We start from the raw sequence: 16488 nt of genomic DNA, 5'->3' as shown, positions 1-16488 counted from the left end.
CCAATCTTCGCCCCCCCACCCCTTCCCCAATCTTCGCCCCCCACCCCTTCCCCAATCTTCGCCCCCCCACCCCTTCCCCAATCTTCGCCCCCCCACCCCTTCCCCAATCTTCGCCCCCCCACCCCTTCCCCAATCTTCGCCCCCCCACCCCTTCCCCAATCTTCGCCCCCCCACCCCTTCCCCAATCTTCGCCCCCCCACCCCTTCCCCAATCTTCGCCCCCCACCCCTTCCCCAATCTTCGCCCCCCCACCCCTTCCCCAATCTTCGCCCCCCCACCCCTTCCCCAATCTTCGCCCCCCCACCCCTTCCCCAATCTTCGCCCCCCCACCCCTTCCCCAATCTTCGCCCCCCCACCCCTTCCCCAACCTTCGCCCCCCCACCCCTTCCCCAATCTTCGCCCCCCTACCCCTTCCCCAATCTTCGCCCCCCACCCCTTCCCCAATCTTCGCCCCCCACCCCTTCCCCAATCTTCGCCCCCCACCCCTTCCCCAATCTTCGCCCCCCACCCCTTTCCCAATCTTCGCCCCCCCACCCCTTCCCCAATCTTCGCCCCCCCACCCCTTCCCCAATCTTCGCCCCCCCACCCCTTCCCCAATCTTCGCCCCCCCACCCCTTCCCCAATCTTCGCCCCCCCACCCCTTCCCCAATCTTCGCCCCCCCACCCCTTCCCCAATCTTCGCCCCCCCACCCCTTCCCCAATCTTCGCCCCCCCACCCCTTCCCCAATCTTCGCCCCCCCACCCCTTCCCCAATCTTCGCCCCCCCACCCCTTCCCCAATCTTCGCCCCCCCACCCCTTCCCCAATCTTCGCCCCCCCACCCCTTCCCCAATCTTCGCCCCCCCACCCCTTCCCCAATCTTCACCCCCCCACCCCTTCGCCAATCTTCGCCCCCCCACCCCTTCCCCAATCTTCACCCCCCCACCCCTTCGCCAATCTTCGCCCCCCCACCCCTTCCCCAATCTTCGCCCCCCCACCCCTTCCCCAATCCTCGCCCCCCCTCCCCCAATCTTCGCCCCCCCTCCCCCAATCTTCGCCCCCCTCACCCAATGTTCGCCCCCCCACCCCTTCCCCAATCTTCGCCCCCCCTCCCCCAATCTTCGCCCCCCCTCCCCCAATCTTTGCCCCCCCACCCCTCCCCCAATCTTCGCCCCCCCACCCCTCCCCCAATCTTCGCCCCCCCTCCCCTCCCCCAATCTTCGCCCCCCCTCCCCTCCCCCAATCTTCGCCCCCCCACCCCTCCCCCAATCTTCGCCCCCCCACCCCTCCCCCAATCGTCGCCCCCCCACCCCTCCGCCAATCTTCGCCCCCCCACCCCTCCGCCAATCTTCGCCCCCCCACCCCTCCGCCAATCTTCGCCCCCCCACCCCTTCCCCAATCTTCGCCCCCCCACCCCTTCCCCAATCTTCGCCCCCCCCACCCCTTCCCCAATCTTCGCCCCCCCACCCCTTCCCCAGTCTTCGCCCCCCCACCCCTTCCCCAGTCTTCGCCCCCCCACCCCTTCCCCAGTCTTCGCCCCCCCACCCCTTCCCCAATCTTCGCCCCCCCACCCCTTCCCCAATCTTCGCCCCCCCACCCCTTCCCCAATCTTCGCCCCCCCACCCCTTCCCCAATCTTCGCCCCCCCACCCCTTCCCCAATCTTCGCCCCCCCACCCCTTCCCCAATCTTCGCCCCCCCACCCCTTCCCCAATCTTCGCCCCCCCACCCCTTCCCCAATCTTCGCCCCCCCACCCCTTCCCCAGTCTTCGCCCCCCCACCCCTTCCCCAGTCTTCGCCCCCCCCACCCCTTCCCCAGTCTTCGCCCCCCCACCCCTTCCCCAGTCTTCGCCCCCCCACCCCTTCCCCAATCTTCGGCCCCCCACCCCTTCCCCAATCTTCTCCCCCCCACCCCTTCCCCAATCTTCGCCCCCCCACCCCTTCCCCAATCTTCGCCCCCCCACCCCTTCCCCAGTCTTCGCCCCCCCACCCCTTCCCCAGTCTTCGCCCCCCCACCCCTTCCCCAGTCTTCGCCCCCCACCCCTTCCTCAATCTTCGCCCCCCCACCCCTTCCCCAATCTTCGCCCCGCCACCCCTTCCCCAATCTTCGCCCCCCCACCCCTTCCCCAATCTTCGCCCCCCCACCCCTTCCCCAATCTTCGCCCCCCCACCCCTTCCCCAATCTTCGCCCCCCCACCCCTTCCCCAATCTTCGCCCCCCCACCCCTTCCCCAATCTTCGCCCCTCCACCCCTTCCCCAATCTTCGCCCCCCCACCCCTTCCCCAATCTTCGCCCCCCCACCCCTTCCCCAATCTTCGCCCCCCCACCCCTTCCCCAATCTTCGCCCCCCCACCCCTTCCCCAATCTTCGCCCCCCCACCCCTTCCCCAATCTTCGCCCCCCCACCCCTTCCCCAATCTTCGCCCCCCACCCCTTCCCCAATCTTCGCCCCCCCACCCCTTCCCCAATCTTCGCCCCCCCACCCCTTCCCCAACTTCGCCCCCCCACCCCTTCCCCAACTTCGCCCCCCCACCCCTTCCCCAATCTTCGCCCCCCCACCCCTTCCCCAATCTTCGCCCCCCCACCCCTTCCCCAATCTTCGCCCCCCCACCCCTTCCCCAATCTTCGCCCCCCCACCCCTTCCCCAATCTTCGCCCCCCCACCCCTTCCCCAATCTTCGCCCCCCACCCCTTCCCCAATCTTCGCCCCCCATCCCTTCCCCAATCTTCGCCCCCCACCCCTTCCCCAATCTTCGCCCCCCACCCCTTTCCCAATCTTCGCCCCCCCACCCCTTCCCCAATCTTCGCCCCCCCACCCCTTCCCCAATCTTCGCCCCCCCACCCCTTCCCCAATCTTCGCCCCCCCACCCCTTCCCCAATCTTCGCCCCCCCACCCCTTCCCCAATCTTCGCCCCCCCACCCCTTCCCCAATCTTCGCCCCCCCACCCCTTCCCCAATCTTCGCCCCCCCACCCCTTCCCCAATCTTCGCCCCCCCACCCCTTCCCCAATCTTCGCCCCCCCACCCCTTCCCCAATCTTCGCCCCCCCACCCCTTCCCCAATCTTCGCCCCCCCACCCCTTCCCCAATCTTCGCCCCCCCACCCCTTCCCCAATCTTCGCCCCCCCACCCCTTCCCCAATCTTCGCCCCCCCACCCCTTCCCCAATCTTCGCCCCCCCACCCCTTCCCCAATCTTCGCCCCCCACCCCTTCCCCAATCTTCGCCCCCACCCCTTCCCTCATCTTCACCCCCCACCCCTTCCCTTCCCCAATCTTCGCCCCTCCCATATCTTCCCCCAGCCCTTCCCCTAATCTTTTCCCTCCAATCTTCTCCCCTCCAAATCTTCTACCCCTTCCCTCATTCATGCCTCCCTCCAAATCTTTGCAATAATTTCCCAACCACATTGCCCTCTTCCCTCTAGTACTGCTGCTTCACAGCTCTAGGGTCCTGGGTTCGATTCCCGGCTTGGGTCACTGTCTGTGTGGAGTTTGCACATTCTCCCCGTGTCTGCATGGGTTTCCTCCGGGTGCTCCGGTTTCCTCCCACAGTCCAAAGGTGTGCGGGTTAGGTTGATTGGCCATGCTAAAATTGCCCCTTAGATTCCTAGATAGATTAGAGGTATTAGCGGGTAAATATGTAGGGATATGGGGGTAGGGCCTGGGTGGGATTGTGGTTGGTGCAGACTCGATGGGCCAAATGGCCTCTTTCTGCACTGTCGGGTTTCTATGATTCCCGCCCTCAGTGCTTTGTGTTCCCGGGCGTGGCCATTCCACCGCCTTTAAACACCCAATATCGGTCGGCAGTAAAATAATTCCGATTGGATCGGGCCGGGAACGAAAGCTGCAGCCGAAGCCCTTCGGGCCTGCTCGGCTCCATTCGGCTTTTCCTGTCACCTCCCGAGCCTCAACCCGCTGGGTGGTCGGCGCTCCCTCGTTTCATTTAATTTTATTTATTGTTTTATCTGCCGCAGGGCCCGCCCGATTCCCTTTATTTTTCACATCCAGCTGATGCTCCCCTCACCCTCCCCGGCCGCACTCGCCTGCGAAGCCGCCCTCGTCCGCACTCGGCAGCTGCTCGGCGATGTCGATCTGCTCTTCCCCCATCACCGAAACCGCCGTCACTTCAGGCGACTCCATGCCGATTCCCTTCGCTTCCATCGCCTCTTCGCCGAGCGGCGACCGGCCGTTGCCGAACTCACCCGCCGGCCCGAGTGATCCCGATGCCTCCCGCCGGCCCGAGTGATCCCGATGCCTCCCGCCGGCCCGAGTGATCCCGATGCCTCCCGCCGGCCCGAGTGATCGCGATCCCGATCCCTCCCGCCGGCCCGAGTGATTCCGAAACCCTCCCCCCGGCCCGAATGATTCCGAAACCCTCTCCCCGGCCCGAGTGATGCCGATCTTTGCCGAACTTGAGAAGGCGTGGGTGCGACTTCTTTGCGCATCAAGTCATGGCCAATTTGAGTTCTCTGTAAACTTGTTTCTCCTCTTTAACCGCCCTTAAATTTTAATCAAAATAATTCAGCAAGGAGCATTTTACTAACTGCATTAAAAAAGGAACAAATACACAGTCAGAGGCCAAAATATAAAAGCAAAATATGCCAGAAATCTGAAATAATGCAGAAAATGCTGGAAATTCTGACTAGGGCAGGAAGCATCCCTGAGAGAAAAGAGTTAACATTCCAGGTCGGTGACCTTTCATCAGAACAATCAGATGCCAATCTGTTTTGTGAAGTTAATTTACAAAGTAAAACTGGGTTTTAATCTCGGAAGCACAGTGCAGGAAGAGGCCATTCTGCCAATGATGTCTGCACTGGTTCTCTGAGCATTTCACCTGGTGCCATTATCCTCCCCATCACCGTGCATGTTGTTACTTTTCAAATAATCAGCTAATTCCCTCTTGAATGCCTCCATTGAACCTGCATCCGCCACTCTCTTGGGCAATGTATTTCAGACCCTAGCCACTCGCTGTGTGAAAAAGTTTTTTCTTTCTCGGTTTTGCTTATTTTACCAATTCCCTTAAACCTGTGCCCTCTGGTTCTTCAACCAATGGGAACAGTTTCTCCCTATCAACCCTGTCCAGGCCACTCATGGTTTTGAATGGCCCCTCATGGTTTTGGAAGAGTAGAGGAGAATATCCCCCTGTCAACATCAATGGGGATGAAGTAGAAAGGGTTGAGAACTTCAGGTTTTTAGGTGTCCACAACCTGTCCTGCCTCCCCCCCCCCCCCCCCTCACCCCCAATGCCATCACTATAGTTAAGAAGGCCCACCAACGCCTCTACTTTCTCAGAAGACTAAGGAAATTTGGCATTTCAGCTACGACTCTCACCAAATTTTACAGATGCACCATAGAAAGCATTCTTTCTGGTTGTATCACAGCTTGGTATGGCTCCTGCTCTGCCCAAGACCGCAAAAAACTACAAAGGGTTGTGAATGTAGCCCAATCCATCACGCAAACCAGCTTCCCATTCTTTTATTAACTCTGTCTACACTTCCAGGTGCCTCGGAAAAGCAGCCAGCATAATTAAGGACTCCACGCGCCCCGGACATTCTCTCTTCCACCTTCTTCTGTCGGAAAAAAGATACAAAACTCTGAGGTCACGTACCAACCGACTCAAGAACATCTTCCCTGCTGCTGTCAGACTTTTGAATGGACTTACCTCACATTAATCTGATTGATCTTTCTCTACATCCTAGCTATAACTGTAACACTATATTCTGCACTCTCTCATTTCCTTCTCTATGAAAAGTATGCTTTGTCTGTATCGCGCGCAAGAAATAATACTTCTCACTATGTTAATGTGACAATAATAAATCAAATCAAAATCAAATAAATCAAATCAAATTCTTCTATCAAATCTCCTCTCAACATTCCTTTCTCCAAGGAAAAGAGTTAAACTTCTCCAATCTATTTCATAACTGGAGTTTATCATTCTGGAGTCATTCTCACAAACCTCTTCTGCACTCAGTCCAATGCCTTTCCCTCCTTCCTAAAGTGCAGTGCCCAGAACCATACAGAATATGCCAGTTGAGGTCTAACTAGTGTCTTATACAAGCTCAACATAACCTCCTTGCTCTTGTAGTCTATGCCCCTATCAGTAAAGCCCAGATACTATATGCTTTATTAATCGCTCTCTCCACCTGCCCTGCCACCTCAGATAACCTATGGACATATGCACCCAGGTCTCTCTGCTTCTGCACTCCCTTGAGAGTTGTATCCTTTATTTTAGAATGTCTTTTCATGTTTTTCCAACCAAAATGTATAACGTCATATTTGTCTGCAGTGAACTTCATCAGCTACCTATCCTCTCTTTCTACCAACTTGTCATCCTCACAATTTACAATGCTTCAAATTGTTGTCTCGTCTACAAATTTTAAAATTGTTCCCTGGACACAAAGGTCTAGATCATTAATACATATTAGGAAAAGCAAGGGTGCCAAGACTAACCCCTGACAAAGTCCACAACAAAACTTTCAACAACCCGAAAAACGTCCAATTACCATTACTTTCCATTTCCTGTCAATCAGCCAATTTTGTATCCATGTTGATACTGTCCATTTTATTACTTTTTGCACAAGTCTGATATGTAATCCATGTACCCCACATCGACAGCATTGCCCTCATCAACCCTCTCTGCTACCTCTTTGAAAAACTCCAACAAGTTAGTTAGACATGATTTTCTATTAAGAGGTCCACATGGTCTCTTCGTAATTAATGCACATTTGTCCATGTAATGATTAATTCTGTCCCAAATTATAGATTCTAGAAGTCTTCCGACCACCAAAATTAAGCTGACAGGCCTGTAGTAGCTGAGCTTATCGTCACCCTATCTTTTGCAATTTTACAGTCCTTATGCACCACCCCTGAGTCTAAGAAACTGGAAGACCGAAAAATTCTGACCAATGCCTCTACTCTCCCTTCCCTTAGTATTCTTGGATGCATCTCATACAGTCCCAGTACTTCAGTTGGAGTGTTGTGAACAATTCTAGGCACCACACCTTGAGAAGGACATGAAGACATTGAATAAAAGATTATGAGAGAGGTTCCGGGGATAATGGACTTCAGTTATGTGGATAGATTGGAAAAGTTTTTTAAAGTTTATTTATTAGTGTTACAAGTAGCTTACATTAACACTGCAATGAAGCTACTGTGAAAATCCCCTAGTCGCCACACTGCAGCATCTGTTCAGGTACACTGAGCGAGAATTTAGCATGACCAATTCACCTAACCAGCATGTCTTTCACACTGAGGGGGGAAACCGGAGCACTTGGAGGAAACCCACACAGACAGTGACCCAAACCAGGAATCAAACCCATATCCCTGGCACTGGGAGGCAACAGTGCTAACCACTGTGATACCGTGCCACCCTAGAGGTTGATAGGAGATTCATTAGAGGTGTTCAAAATCATGAAGGGTCTGGACAGAGTAGATAGGGAGAAACTGTTCCCGTTGGTAAAAGGTGGAGAACCAGAGGACACTGATTTAAGGTGATTGAGAAGCCAAAGGCAACATGAGGAAAATCATTTTAACGCTGTGAGTGGTTAGGATCTGGATTGCACTGATTGGATGTGTAGTGGAAAGAGATTCAACCATGGTTTTCAAAAGAGGGTTGTGTAAGTACCTGAAGAGAAAGTAAATGCAGGACTATAGGGAAAGACACATGGAGTGGGACTAGCTGAGTTGCTGTTAAGAGAGCTGGTATGATGGGTCAAATGGCCTCTTTCTGTGCTGTAACCATTCTATCTTGCTACTTGGATCCCAAATTTGTGTCCCATTCCATTGCGGAATGTGGGAATTTGGGCATAAACCAGACTCAGTTGGACCTCTGCTACAATAGCAGACAGAGCACTGGAATCAGGACATGTGGATTCATTGGGCGGAATTTTACCAGCACATCCGCCCGAGGTTCGTACGATCCTACCCGAGGCCTACGGAGAATGCTGTTCTCCGAGCCTCACCAATTCCTGGAATTAAGGCGAGCGTGCTGGTAAAATTCCGGCCATTGTCTATGAATATTGTGATGTGGAGATGCCGGCGTTGGACTGGGGTAAACACAGTGAGGAGTCTAACAACACCAGGTTAAAGTCCAACAGGTTTATTTGGTAGCAAAAGCCACACAAGCTTTCGGAGCTCCAAGCCCCTTCTTCCCTTGGAGCTCCGAAAGCTTGTGTGGCTTTTGCTACCAAATAAACCTGTTGGACTTTAACCTGGTGTTGTTAGACTTCTTACTATGAATATTGTTACCAGGAATCCCTCCATTGGGACCTCTTGTAAAAAAATCTTTAAACTTTGAAAATTAACTCAATCTAGTGCAACCCAGGAGAACTCCCACTGATCAGCAGATTACACATTTATGCTTAAAATCTATAATTTATAAATGACCTGCACCTCACATATTCAAATAAAATTTTAATGTATCTGACATTTAGTGATGAAATTGTCATTTTTTTTTTCAGATAGATTTATATTCGTTAATGGGCAATGTATTATTGTACTTTTGTATATTTAATATGTACATAATGCAGGATTAGTTCAGCCCTTCATCTGGTGATCTTGCGTGCAGAAGCACTAAGAATCCTGGGAAATATAGTCACCATGACCAACCTTTGGAATAATCTTTCTTGATTTGTACAGAGAATATCAGAAATACTCAACCTCTCAGACAGCTTCGGCACTGAGAGAAACCCAGCATTTGCTGTTCTGACCTCAGGTCTTCAGCACAAAGAGTATTTCACTTTTATTTTCTCTGAAATTAGTTTAACTGTGAGATTGCTTTTTAGTGTTTGCACGTTTCTCTCCTTGGACACAGGGGTGGTGCCAGAGCAACCAGTGCCAATGCAAGAGTGTTAGACTCCCTGGGGAAACCTTCCTCCTTGCCCCCTCCCCCTCCCCCTCACCCACACACCACTAAACCATGCCACATGACCTGTTGGTTTACTTATCAGGGACTTTGCATGAACAAACAAGCACACACAAGCACAAACCGCCCAGATGTGGAAATACGTGAGGTTCCTTTCGTAACAAAAAGGCAGAGCATGCGACATTTGCAATTAAGCACTATAATTTTCTCCAGAATTATTCTATGTAGCAAGGCAGCACGGTGGCACAGTGGTTAGCACTGCTGCCTCACAGCGCCAAGGACCCAGGTTCAATTCCTGGCTTGGGTCACTGTCTATGTGGAGTTTGCACATTCTCCCCATGTCTGTGTGGGTTTCCTCCGGGTGCTCCGGTTTCTTCCCACATTCTGAAAGACGTGCTGGTGAGGTACATTGACCCAAACAGGTGCTGGAATGTGACGACTAGGGGAATTTCACAGTAATGTCATTGCAGTGTTCATGTAAGCCTTACCTGTGACTAATAAATTAACTTTAAAGGGAATCATTGACCAGCACTACAATGGGATGGGAATATTGATGAAAGAAGTTATTAAACTTCACTTGAAATGAAGTGGATCATGCTTTAACACGGATATCAGAAGGACGTATTTTACGCAGAGGATGGTGGGGGCCTGGAATGCGCTGCCAGGCAAGGTGGTGGAGGCGGACACACTGGGAATGTTTAAGACCTATCTAGATAGCCACATGAACGGAGTGAGAATGGAGGGATACAAAAGAATGGTCTAGTTTGGACCAGGGAGCGGCGCGGGCTTGGAGGGCCGAAGGGCCTGTTCCTGTGCTGTATTGTTCTTTGTTCTTTGTTCTTTGCTTATTGATTCAGATCTTAACACCACATTTATACTGTGCCAGTGCTGCCAACTCCCACCATGTAGATCCTCTAGGCCAGTGGTATTAGCAGACTGGAAAAGTGGTTTTCAAAAACCATATATGAATAATGCCTTTAGTTTTAGTCTCACTCATAAACCAAATTTCCCACCAATATTAACAAGTGCAGGAAAATGGGATTAAAGTGCCTTTAAAAGTAACTACTAATGGTGCAGACCTGGTGTGCTGAAGGGCCTTTCCTGCACTATATGACTCTGTGACTATGACTTTAACAGAACAGCGAGGAAGCTGAAATCTAAATATTAATAAGAATAATGACCAAAATTGCAGATAACCAACTAATAACTGATAGTTCAAAGTGATTCGGGTCCTCCCAAGAGCTCTGTCCACCTGGAGAGTAGCTTCAATATTAACAAAAGATCTCACTCCAAGAACAAGTACCGGGTGGCCTTCTACACTGGGATGAGTACTGAAATGTGGCTCCCAATTGTGAGACTGCTGCACACAACATGGGCAAGGTTCCCCAGAGGCAGAGGAACGGAGAGTGGGACAGCGACATCCGCACTTCAGCCACTGCCTAGGTCTGCCTCCCAGCGATGGAGGACAAGCTTAAAGTCTCCTGTGACTGGCCAGAGTTGCAACTAGAGGAGCAAAGAGTGCAAGTGAGAAAGAACAGCTTTTCCAAACACAGATTCTGTCTCTCCTATGCTCTCTGTTCCAGCTCCCTCCCTGAGAGATTCCCTCTCAGATAACGAAGGAACAGCAATGGGGAGGGGGAGTGGGAATCCGTGATTGGGGGAGCTGGAACAGCAAGCATAGGAGAGACAGTATCTGTGATTGGAGCAGCAGCTCCAGCTCCCCCACACTCACTACTCCTCCAAACACAACTCTGCAGTCAGTTCCAGCTCGCAGCACCTGGCAGTTCAACTGACAGTCAACATTTGTGTGAAAAAAAGGCCCTGACAGTTTCTGGGAGCCCGAACGACATTCAGGCAGCTTTGTGGTTCAATTCCGATTCTTAAAAAGCCAGCAGTTTTTTTGTTGCCCCCTGAGAGTTTGCCACCCTCGGTGATTGCCCATGAGAGGGTTCTAGAATTGCAAATGATGCACTATTGTACAACAAAGGGTGTAATGATAAGCTCAGCTATTAAGGACAAATTGCGCCTAACTAACTTGAGTTTTTACATGAGTCAACAGATATAGCTTTTATAGTGGGGTGATGGGACATTTGATACAGTGTCATAGGCTCGTTAGAAAAGTTAAAGTTCATGGAATGAGAGGGTAGCAGCATGGATACAAAATTGACTGAATGATAAGAAACAGAGAGTAGTTGTGTATGGTTGTTGTCTGGACGAGAGAATGATATATAGTGAGGATCCCCGGAGGTCAGACCCTGATTTTTTTGTTATATATTAATCGACTTAGCTTTACAGAGCACAATTTCAACATTTGCAGATGACGGAAAATGTGGGAGTATTGTGAACTGTGAAGAGAAAACTTCAAGAGGAGATAGACAAGCTGTTGGACTGTAATGACTTGAATCAGGCAATTGAGGTGGGCCTGTTAGAATAGGAACTCCCTGAATAAGGGCCAAATTGATGGGCCAATCAGGGAGCCTCTTGTTTTGTACTTAACCAGGAGTGTCAGTTCCTCTGGGACTCCGAGTGTGGGCTGCTAACGGAAAGCACTCTGTATGCTGTGGTCAGACTTTTAAGTAAAGGGATTTAGGTGAAGGGACTTCTGCCTCCGAGGACTTATTACAGGACACATGACAGATGAAATTTAACGCAGAGAAATGTGAAGTGATTCATGGGGTGGCACGGTGGCACAGTGGTTAGCACTGCTGCCTCACAGCGCCTGGGACCCAGGTTCGATTCCCGGCTTGGGTCACTGTCTGTGTGGAGTTTACACATTCTCCCCGTGTCTGTGTGGGTTTCGTCCGGGTGCTCCAGTTTCCTCCCACAGTCCAAAGATGTGCGGGTTAGGTGAATTGGCCATGCTAAATTGCCCCTTAATGTCAGGGGGACTAGCTAGGGTAAATGTACGGGGTTATGGGGATAGGGCCTGGGTGGGATTGTGGTCGGTGCAGAATCGATGGGCCGAATGGCCTCCTTTTACACTGCATGATTCTATGATTCAATGACTTTGGCAGCAAGAACGAGGAGAGACGATATAAAATACAGGGTACAATTCAAAAGGGGTGCAGGAGCCGAGGGATCTGGAAATAATTTGTTCACATATCCTTGAAGGTGGCAGGGAAGATTGAGAAAACAGTTAATGAAGTGCACAGGATCCTGGGTTTTATAAATAGGGGATAGGGTACAAAGACAAGGAAGTACTAATAAACTTGTATAAAACATTGGCTTCAACTGGCACCACCCTTCAGTAAGGATGTGAAGACATTAGAGAGGATATGGAAAAGAGTCATGAGAATGGTTTTGGGGATAAAGAATTTTCAGTCATGTGGATAAGCTGGAGAAATTGAGTCTGTTCCCTGGAGAAGAGAAAAATTAAGAGGAGTTACGATAGAAGTTTTCAACACCATGAGGGCTCTGGACAGAGTAGAATGAGAGAAAGGATAGAACACTGAGTTAAGGTGATTGGCAAATGAAACGACAGTGACATGAGGAAAATCTTTTTTCCGTATTGTAGTGAGTAGTTAGGATCTGGATACACAACCCCAAAGAGACTAATAAACTAAAAGAATCAAACTTCCCAAATCACTCCAACGGACAAAGTTAATGGACACAATTTCACTTTTTATATCCTTTACTTTAACAATCAAGCCAAAATCAGCATAAATTAAGCATAAATTAACAGGAAAATTGTTTCCATATGGGTGGCATGGTGGCACAGTGGTTAGCATTGCTGCCTCACAGCTCCAGGGACCTGGGTTCAATTCTAACCTTGGGTGACTCTCTATGTGGAGTTTGCACATTCTCCCCGTGTCTGCGTGGGTTACTCCGGTTTCCTCCCAAAGTGCAAAGATATGCAGGTTAGGTGAATTAGTCACAGTAAATTGCCCCTTAGTGTCCCAAGATGTGTAGGTTATGGGGATTAGTGGGGTAAATATGTAGGGTTACAGGGGTAGGGCCTGGATGAGCTGCTCTGTCAGAGGGTCGGTGCAGACTCAATGGGCCGAATGGTCTCCACCTGCATTGTAGGGATTTTATGATAGAAATTATAAATTACACTTTGAATATCTGATACAACAGAGTTAGATCTCACTGATTAACTGGCAGTTCCCCCAGCACATATGCCACCAAATGTAGTCCCAAAGTCCTTAACAACTCTGGATTCCTCAAGTAGAGTTCAACTTCTTTCCCTCACGTAGCATTTGCCCATTATGTACCATTCAACAACAGCTTTAATCTATCTGAGTTCCACAGAAAGTCCTTTCAGCAAAAAGATTCTCTTCTGCAGAACCTCCTTAGCTCAATTCAGGACATTCTTCAGGTTTCAATCTTATCAGCTTCACACAACACTTCACTGTTAGCCTGTACTGTTCCTTCTGGAAACTGACTCCTGGCTTTTCATTTTTATTCCCCCAATCATTTTGCATTTCCCTAACAACCTAGAGTTACCAGCTGATTCCCCAAACGATGCCACAGCCAGAATGCCAATTTACAATCCCCCCTTCCCAGAAAAAATAAGTTTCAGTTTATTTTTCCATTTAAGGAATGCCTCAAAAGATACAGCCTTTTCCAAAGCCGGTTCAGGCAACAGCTCACACTCTGCAGATTTCACCACTGCCTGTGACCTCACAGGAGGCAAATTCAATTCATAAGAGAATTACATAATTATCTAAAAAGAAAAATATTTGCAGGGCTATGGGGGAAAAGGCGCAAGAGTGGGATTAATTGAGTTGCTCTCGTGGAGAGCTGGGATGGATACAGTGGGCCCAATGGCTTCCTTCTGTGCTGTATTTAATCAATGATTCCAAGATTGTACCATTTTCTTTAGGTGTGTGGCGTAAACATTCTACTATGCTTGCTATTGCTGTATAATGATTGCATTAGTATTTTAATTACCTTTTTAACATTTCATACAGTGAAACAACACAGAAGAAGGCCAGCCTGTGCCCGCTCTTTGAAGAGCTATCCAATTAGTTTCACTCCCTGTGCTTCACCAATACCCAAGCAAATTTAGCTCCTTTGCATATTTATCCAATCCCTTTTGAAAGTTGCTATTGATTCTGCTCCCACTGCCATTCCAGGCAGGCAATGCATATTTTCTACTACTGCCATCCCCATCTTATATATATATGTAGTGTCTTCAACATAAAGAAACATCCCAATGCATCCCAATCGCAGTATTATGAAGCAAAATATGACACTGAGCCACTTCAGCAGATTTTTAAAAGGATGACCGAAAGCTTGATCAAAGAGGTAGGATTTTAAGGAATTTCTTTATTAAGAAAGTGAGGTAGAAGGATAGAGAGAGGTAGAGAGGGAATTCCAGAGCTTGGAGTCAAGGTACCTGAAGTCATGACCACCATTATCCCAACAAAACTCATCTCCAAACGCCGTGGCCTAGGGCTCGGCTCCTCCCTCCGCGACTGGATCCTAGACTTTCTAACCTACAGACCACAATCAGTAAGGATAGGTAATAACACCTCCTCCACGATTATCCTCAACACTGGTGCCCAGCAAGGCTGTGTCCTCAGACCCTTACTATACTCCTTGTACACCTGACTGCATGAGCAAATTCCCCATCAACTCCATTTTCAAGTTTGCTGATGATGCCACCGTAGTGAGTCGGATCTCAAACAATGATGAAATGGAGTACAGGAAGGAGATAGAGAATCTGGTGAAATGGTATGATGATAGTAATCTCTCGCTCATTGTCAGTAAAATGAAGGAGATAGTCATCGACTTCAGGAAATGTAGTGGAGGGCATGTCCCTGTCCACATCAAAGGTGATGAAGTGGAGAGAGCTGTAAGTATCTAGGTGTTCAGATCACCAACAATCTGTCCTGGTCCCTCCACGCCTATGCTATAGTTAAGAAAGCCCACCAACGCCTCTACATTCTCAAAAGGCTAAGGAAATTCGGCATGTCCGCTAACACTCTCACCAATTTTTACAGCTGCATCACAGAAAGTATCCTTTCTGGATGCATCACAGCTTGGTATGGCTCCTGCTCTGACCAAGACCACAAGAAACTACAAAGAGTTGTAAACGTAGCCCAGTCCACCACGCAAACCAGCCTCCCATCCTTTGACTCCATCTATACTTCCCGCTGCCTCGGAAAAGTAGCCAGCATAATTAAGGACCCCACAAATCCTGGACATAGTCTCTTCCACCTTCTTCTGTCGTGAAAAAGATACAAAAGTCTGAAAATATGGACCAACCAACTCAAGAACAGCTTCTACTCTGCTGTTGTCAGACTTTTGAATGGTAGTATCACATATTAAGCTGGTCTTTCGCTTCACACTATTGGTAATTGTAACACTATATTCTGCGCCCTATCCTTTCCTTCTTCCCTCTGTACAAAGAACAAAGAACAAAGAATAAAATAAATTATAGCACAGGAACAGGCTCTTCGGCCCTCCAAGCCTGCACCGACCATGCTGCCCGACTTAACTAAAACCCCATACCCTTCCGGGGACCATATCCCTCTATTCCCATCCTATTCATGTACTTGTCAAGACACCCCTTAAAAGTCACCACTGTATCCACTTGCACTACCTTCCCCGGCAACGAGTTCCAGGCACCCACTACTCTCCGGGTAAAAAATCTGCCTCGTATATCTCCTTTAAACTTTGACCCTCGTACCGTAAACCTATGCCCCCTAGTAATTGACTCTTCCACCCAGGGAAAAAGCTTCTGACTATCCACTCTGTCCATGCCTCTCATAATCTTGTAGACTTCTATCAGGTCTCCCCTCAACCTCTGTCTCTCCATTGAGAACAAACCAAGTTTCTCCAACCTCTCCTCATAGCTAATGCCCTCCATACCAGGCATCATCCTGGTAAATCTTTTCTGTATCCTCTCCAAAGCCTCCACATCCTTCTGGTAGTGTGGCAACCAGAATTGAACACTATATTCCAAGTGCAGCCTAACTAAGGTTCTATAAAGCTGCAACATGACTTGCCAATTTTTAAACTCAGTACCCCAGCCAATGGAGGCAAGCATGCCGTATGCCTTCTTGACTACCTTCTCCACCTGCATTGCCACTTTCAGTGACCTGTGTACCTGTACACCCAGATCCCTTTGCCTATCAATACTCTTAAGGGTTCTGCTATTTACTGTATATTTCCTATCTGTATTAGACCTTCCAAAATGCATTATCTCACATTTGTCCAGATTAAACTCCATCTGCCATCTCTCTGCCCAAGTCTCCAACTGATCTATATCCTGCTGCATCCTCTGATGGTCCTCATTGCGATCCGCAAATCCACCAACCTTTGTGTCGTCCGCAAACTTACTAATCAATCCAGTTACATTTTCCTCCAAATCATTTATATATATTAGAAACAGCAAAGGTCCCAGCACTGATCCCTGAGGAACACCACTTGTCACAGCCCTCCATTCAGAAACGCACCCTTCCACTGCTACCCTCTGTCTTCTTTGACCGAGCCAGTTTAGTATCCACCTTGCCAGCTCACCTCTGATCCCATGCGACCTCATCTTCTGCACCAGTCTGCCATGAGGGACTTTGTCAAAGGCCTTACTGAAGTCCATGTAGACAACATCCACTGCCCTACCCTCATCAATCACCTTCGTCACTTCCTCGAAAAACACGATCAAGTTCATGAGACACGACCTCCCCTTCACAAAACCATGTTGCCTCTC

At 49.8% G+C, this 16488-nt stretch overlaps 1 protein-coding gene across 4 annotated transcripts in view; it reads right to left on the bottom strand.

Moving 5' to 3' along the window:
• The window catches only part of LOC144498921 (deformed epidermal autoregulatory factor 1 homolog), an 82637-nt gene extending 78355 nt beyond the window's left edge, over positions 1-4282 (bottom strand). The window contains exon 1 of one of the 4 annotated variants that reach the window (XM_078220829.1): positions 4012-4282. In XM_078220829.1, coding sequence (XP_078076955.1) covers positions 4012-4129 — 118 coding nt within the window. In that variant the 5' untranslated portion in view covers positions 4130-4282. The remainder of the gene's footprint in view (positions 1-4011) is intronic. The other 3 variants (XM_078220827.1, XM_078220828.1, XM_078220830.1) reach the window with 3 other exon arrangements.
• Positions 4283-16488: the final 12206 nt, after the last annotated feature.

Source organism: Mustelus asterias, chromosome 9 (genome assembly GCF_964213995.1).
Source record: "Mustelus asterias chromosome 9, sMusAst1.hap1.1, whole genome shotgun sequence".
NCBI classification, from domain to species: Eukaryota; Metazoa; Chordata; class Chondrichthyes; order Carcharhiniformes; family Triakidae; genus Mustelus; species Mustelus asterias.
The sequence above is the reverse complement of the archived record's forward strand: the minus strand, read 5'-3'. Positions and strand labels throughout refer to the sequence as shown.